At 43.1% G+C, this 6495-nt stretch overlaps 1 protein-coding gene across 5 annotated transcripts in view; it reads left to right on the forward strand.

The window, feature by feature from the left end:
• MYH10 (myosin heavy chain 10) overlaps positions 1 to 6495 on the forward strand; it is a 140570-nt gene that overhangs the window by 116878 nt on the left and 17197 nt on the right. For all 5 annotated transcript variants that reach the window (XM_087440429.1, XM_087440428.1, XM_014789522.2 and 2 more), the window contains 5 exons: positions 1268 to 1474; positions 3953 to 4057; positions 5291 to 5443; positions 5874 to 6122; positions 6406 to 6495. The exon at positions 6406 to 6495 is cut by the window's right edge and continues 123 nt beyond it. In XM_087440429.1, the coding sequence (XP_087296555.1) occupies positions 1268 to 1474; positions 3953 to 4057; positions 5291 to 5443; positions 5874 to 6122; positions 6406 to 6495 (804 nt within the window). The remainder of the gene's footprint in view (positions 1 to 1267; positions 1475 to 3952; positions 4058 to 5290; positions 5444 to 5873; positions 6123 to 6405) is intronic.

The raw sequence follows: 6495 nt of genomic DNA on the forward strand, positions 1-6495 counted from the left end.
CTTGATGGTTGTTTTTGTTTGTTTGTTTGTTTGTTTGTTTTTAAAGAACTGCGTGGATCCAGCTACTGTCTCAAATCACATATTCCTCCCAATGTCTCCTTTCACTAACATCATCTTTCTCCTGTGACTTAGCTCAAAACTTGAACAGTTTGAAGTCATTCTCTCACTCATCTGCTCCAGTAAGTCACCAGGCCCTGCTGATGGTCCCTTTCAAGTGTTCCTTATACTCATCTCCGCCTTCTCGTCCCTCCCTGCCTCTGATCTATCTCAAGCCACCATGCACATTGTTGCCATTTGTGTCATTGTTCCCTCTTCTGTATCTCATATATAGGCTTTCCATCCTGAGCAAACTCAATTTCATATTCCCTTAACTCAAGCCATCCTCCTGGGTGGACGAGTCTCTTCTTCATTATTTCCCGTAGTCATCTCTTCCTTCATGCTTTTGCTCTTGCTCTGATTTCCCCATCTTTCTCCTCTCTGCCTGTCCACATGCCACATTTTAATTTATACAACGACAATATTAACATACATTGAACATTTACACGTATGTGTCGGTCACTGTGCTAAGTACTCTACGGGCATTGCCTTCTTTAACCTTATTACAGTCCTCTGGGTTAGTCTCTGTCATTCTCATTCCAAGGATGAGGAACCTGAGGCCCAGCAGCATTAGGGAATTAAGCCAGGGTCACATAGCTAGTAAGTGCAAAGGCAGATGGAAGCCGGGCAGTCTGGCCCCAGAGCCTCATGTAACCCAACTGCACTGCCTGGAAAGCCCATCCTGAGTCCCGTGTCAGCCCTAGGCGGTGCCTGCAGAGACCTGTCCTGCTGTGCTCACCCTTGCGCTAATGTACAGTGCTGACTCATGGTACATACTGCCTCTCTGTTATCCAGATAGGTCCCTGTGTTCATCTTATCCCAGCAACAATATTTTCAGCTCCTTATTAAAAAACAACAACAACGTTTTTTTAAACAAAACGTGTTTTTTACAAAGGAGGACGTGAATGCAGGAATACGCTTTGGATGGGGTGCACTCGGTTTCTCGCCCCCACCCTGCACTGACAAGGATAAAGCACACGGAGCAGTGAGCCCCTAGATATCTGTATCTGCTGCCCTCAGCAGTGTGTACAGGTGTGCTCCTTCTGTAGAGATCTTCCCACTCAGAGGACAGCAGTGTGTGTCAGGCATAGTTCTGCAGATACAGAAAGCACTGCCTTTTATGGAGTATTATAAAACTACTAGTAAATTCTTATTCCCTTCCCTCTCCTAGTTCAAAGCCAATCTGGAGAAGAACAAGCAGGGCCTGGAGACAGACAACAAGGAGCTGGCATGTGAGGTGAAGGTGCTGCAGCAGGTCAAGGCCGAGTCTGAGCACAAGAGGAAGAAACTCGACGCCCAGGTCCAGGAGCTGCACGCCAAGGTCTCGGAAGGAGACAGACTCAGGGTGGAACTGGCCGAGAAAGCCAGTAAGTTACAGGTAAGCCTGGAAACCTCCACTCTGGACAGATCCCACAGTGGCACGTCCATAGTTTACCCGTGTTATCCTTCTATGGCCATAAGAGACCCATGGCTAATGTGCTATTAGTTACCTGACAATTATCACAAGTAAATATGTGTGATCTTAGTGTCTATTACTTTAATTAAGTCAAATAGTATTTAAGAATAAGACAACATGAATTGGCTTTAAACCTAATAAATTCCACAATGAATTGTGGGTATAGTTCTTTGAATGATTGTAAGCACAACTTCAACTTGTCCATCACTCTAGTCAATAAGAAAACAGGAACAATGAGTAAAAAAAATTATACCTAGAAGTGAAGATTTGTGAAAACTGGATTTTTTATACATTGCTGGTTGAAGTATAAATTAATACAACCTTTTCTAGAGGACAGTTTGATGTCACAAGCCTCAAAAATATAAATACCTTTGGACCCAATAAATTCATGTCTAGTAATTTATTCTAGGGAAATAATTAAGGATGTGCATCTCAGCTTTAAGAATGTTCATTGCACATGTGTATATAAAAGAATATAATTAGAAATAATTTTAACATCCAAGAATAGACTTCTATGCAACCAGTAAAAACAATATAGTAGATGAGTATTGGTGAGAAAAGATGTACATTATGTATTGCTACACTGAAAAAAATTACAGAACTATGTTATGTCGGAGACCCAGGACCACCCCATGGTTCGGTGATTCCCTAGGAGGACCCAGGTCTCAGCATGCAGTCCTGCTCATGGCCCTGAGTTCTCGCAGTGAGAGGATACAGGGAAAGTCGGTGAAGGGAAAGGGCACCTGCGGGAGGCCCTGAGGAAACACACAAGTGTCCAGCAGTCCTCTCCCAGGGCAGCCACACAGGATGCGCTTGATCCCCTCACAGTGAGCAGTGACGGCGGTGGGAAGCGTTGTGAGCCAGGGAAGCTCATAGAGACTCAGCGCCCAGGCCTGGTCCCATAGGCACCCTCTGCCCAGCGTGTACCCCAACTGCAGACTCTCAGAAGGAAAGCAGGTGTTCAGCAGAAACCAGTGTTTACACAAACAATTTCGGCACAGTGAGCCATCTTGTTATTTAGGGAATGGTAGGAGCCCTCCCGAGATCTAAGTTCCCAGACGCCAGCCAAGGGCCAACATCCTTTCTAAGGAGAGCAGTCTCAGGCCTCCTCTCTTAACTCTTTTATGCACATGTATGTACTGAAATAATGTGTGTGCACGCACACCCATGCTCTCACAAATCCAGAAAGATACTCCTAAAGGACAAGATATTAGGAACAGCATTATTAACTGTATGTAGGGTGGGGAGGCGAGGTGAGTGACATTCACGAGGTGCCTGTGCTGTACACATACAGCATACATTAGGCTCCTTGTGTATGTTCTACCATTTAATCCTCGCATCACCCCCTGGGTGAGTCTGGTAGATGAGGAATGGGAGGTTCAAAGAAGCTAATAAGTATCTTGCCTCCCTCTGGCAACTTACCTGGCAGTTTACTGAGCTCGAGTTAAGGCAGGAGGTCCCTGTGGAGTCCAGAGCCCTGCTCCACCACACTGCTGCCAAGACTGATGTGGGGTGGGCTCTCTGAAGTATGTTGCTGAAATGAGTAACAGTGACAGTGTCATTAGCTTTGAGTTACATGTGTAGAAATGTCCTCTTCATGCCTTCCCTTTGCTAATATGACTAGAGGACAGATCAGAATGAAGGGATTCTATCCCTCAGAATCCCTCCACTTCTTTCTAATACCCACTGTCCTCACAAAAAAATTGTAAAAGGTTTTATACTGTGGGGATTTGGAGGAGGGAAGATATTTTAGAGCTATCAATAAATGAGGAAAAAGAAAAAAGTATTTTTAGCCCATTATTCATAAAATCTGACCATAAGAAGTAGTTAAATATTCATGATGAATACATAATAACAGATTTTTTAAAGCTAGAACTGTAAATACTGGAAGTTAAACTTCTTTGAATCTCTGTGATAAAGTTTTCAAGTTCTATAAGAATATGAATTATAGTTGCCCCCTCAAAGCATATGGTTAATGCATCTTAGTGTGAAAAAGGATCAAAACAAAACAACTGCTGATCCGAGAGCCTCTTCACATAGGCTAGCAGTCACTCTTCCAGAGGATTTGGTATAATTTTTGTCTCTTCATGATAAAAAACAAGATAGTAAACCAAAGTTAGGAGAAACCCCCTCAGTGTGTGGGCTTTACCATTATAATCCTCCTTGTCCTCTCAGTTGGTAGAGACTATTAAGTTATCTGTGCCTGCTCACTGGGGCACTGTTGGGAGGCAATGGACTCTTGGTGGAGAAAGTCTCCTTTAACTGAGTTTAAGGCAGTTTCAAGTTCACCCCCTCCTCCCCAAAGACTGGTCCATTTGTGTGCATTTAAGGGTGGTGATTCTAGACCCTTTTTATCTGCTTATTGTTGAATTGAATTTAATCTTTTACTCCTCCTGGCAGAATGAATTGGATAATGTCTCGACTCTTCTGGAAGAAGCAGAGAAGAAGGGTATTAAATTTGCTAAGGATGCAGCTGGTCTTGAGTCTCAACTACAGGACACACAGGTATTCTAGGGGTGGGGGGTGGTGAGGGGCCTTTCATAATAACTCGGCTATTTCTATAATCTGTAAGTTGGTGAAACATGCTAGTCCCAGAATTGCCTTCTTATCACCTCTTTCTGATTTTATGCTGTACTTTTATTTGGAACCATCTTGCACTATAACTGGCCTTCCTACTCAGGCAGTCTCCTCTGAAGCTCAGTATCTCGATGCAGAGCCCCTGGTTCCTGTGTCTGGCAGGCGTGTGGGCAGCCTAAGAGGTGGCTCTTGCTGGCACGACGGACGCTGCCTGGGATGTGGTTCACCAAGTGGTGGTCCTATTGCATGCGTGTATTTCGGGCCATTTTAAATAAGATTATTTTGTTGTGGTTGAAATTTCATTGCACTGACTGACCTAAGAGAAACAGTCTATTTCGTAAAAGGGTTGAAGCTTGCTTATTGTACTGTTAAGACTTGTATCAGATCATTTGTTAGGGATATTTTTAAGCCAGATAGAAGTTAGGTTAATGACTTTGGTGTTATGAAAATAATGTAGCACTTTTTTCTTGCAGTTTTACATCTGATTTTTATTAAATTTGCAAACTTTATATGAGTGTTTGTTTATTTGCCAGGTTCTGGGCTAGGTGCTGGGGATACAGAGGTAAAAATCTCAGACAAACAGAAAGTGGAATAATGAGGCAGTTGGGGACAAGTTCAGTGTAGTTGGGGCTTACACTGTGACCAGGCACATTCTGGTTAGTGAGACTAAAGAAAGAGGCAAGGGACAGACTACAGGAAGCTCTCTATGTGCCTCTGAAAACTTCAAGTCTGCAAGTAATGGGAAAGACATGTTTGCATTTACATTTAGAAAAATTAATCTGGCAGGAAGTATAAAGGACAAATACCTGGGAGTGCCCAATCCTAGAGGTGATCCTAGTGAGAAATGCCGAGGGCCGCAGGCCAAGAGAGTGGCGAGGAAGGGATTCTGGAAGTAGTAAGATGTAGGAGATGCGGGAAAGGGAGGTGTCTCAGATCACTCTCCAGTTCCTGGCCGGGGCCCCCGGTGGATGGTGCTGCCATTCCTCCATCCTCCATGAACGAGTTTAAAGCAATGTTTGTGTTCAGAGCTTTTATAAAATTATCATGTGTGTTTTAAAATCATTTCTGTTTATTAATATCAGTGGATATTTCTTATACGCTGAGGCTCTCTGTTTTTTATAACATGAATTTTTATTTTATTTTATTTATAAAAATAAACAGGAGCTTCTTCAGGAGGAGACACGCCAAAAACTGAACCTGAGCAGTCGGATTCGGCAGCTAGAGGAGGAGAAGAACAGTCTTCAGGAGCAGCAGGAGGAGGAGGAGGAGGCGAGGAAGAACTTGGAAAAACAAGTGCTGGCCCTGCAGTCCCAGGTGTGTGTGTCCTCGTAGGAGGCGTGGTGGCCTGGATGGGTGTATTTAGCAGCTGATGTCCCTGCTCTGCTGGATTGTTTCAACTCCATTTGGGACAGTTAATTAGGTTGTACTAAATTAAGCCCGTTAGGTGTTTTTCCTTTGACCCAGCCAAATGCTGACACTATGCTGGTCAGAGTGTTGGACGCGTTTAAGGATTTAGGACTGTGTCAACTATGTGAGGTTTCTACCCAATTATCATTTTATAGATTATTAGCTAAGAAATTAAGTTACAGTGTGAGATTCATTTGTTTAAAATCACACAGTATTGATTTATACTATTAGTTCTTCTCAAAAAATAATTAAAAACAAGTTTTTTTTTATTCTTTAAATGTAAAAACCAATTGAGTTCTTTAATACTGATCTTTTTTTTTCTTTACATAAAACGTAGTTGACTGATACCAAGAAGAAAGTAGATGATGACTTGGGAACAATTGAAAGTTTGGAGGAAGCCAAAAAGAAGCTTCTTAAAGACGTGGAGGCCTTGAGCCAGCGCCTAGAGGAAAAGGCTTTGGCGTATGACAAGCTGGAGAAGACCAAGAACCGCCTACAGCAGGAGCTCGACGACCTGATGGTCGACCTGGACCATCAGCGCCAGATCGTCTCCAACTTGGAGAAGAAGCAGAAGAAGTTCGACCAGGTGGGCTCTCCACGTTCCTGTCTCCCAGACTTGGACCAGGGCCACGCCTTATTCCCTCCTGGCAGAGCTCTCACTTTTGTTGTTTTGGTTTAGAATAATCTTTTCTTATTTAAAAGCAATACATACTTAAAGCAAAATTGGAAAGTGGAAAAGCAAAAAGGAATTAAAGAACACCCATAATCTCATAGTAGTATTCTCAGCAATAAGCCAGACATGTAGTGAATGAGAGGAGTTTATGTTGCTAAAAATTGTTTTTACTATCTCCTGATGCCATTCTTTATAGCTGTTAGCAGAAGAGAAGAACATCTCTGCTCGCTATGCAGAAGAACGAGACCGTGCCGAAGCAGAGGCCAGAGAGAAAGAAACCAAAGCC

This window comes from Ceratotherium simum, chromosome 16, assembly GCF_057802395.1.
Source record: "Ceratotherium simum simum isolate JZ-2026a chromosome 16, ASM5780239v1, whole genome shotgun sequence".
Taxonomy (NCBI): domain Eukaryota; kingdom Metazoa; phylum Chordata; class Mammalia; order Perissodactyla; family Rhinocerotidae; genus Ceratotherium; species Ceratotherium simum.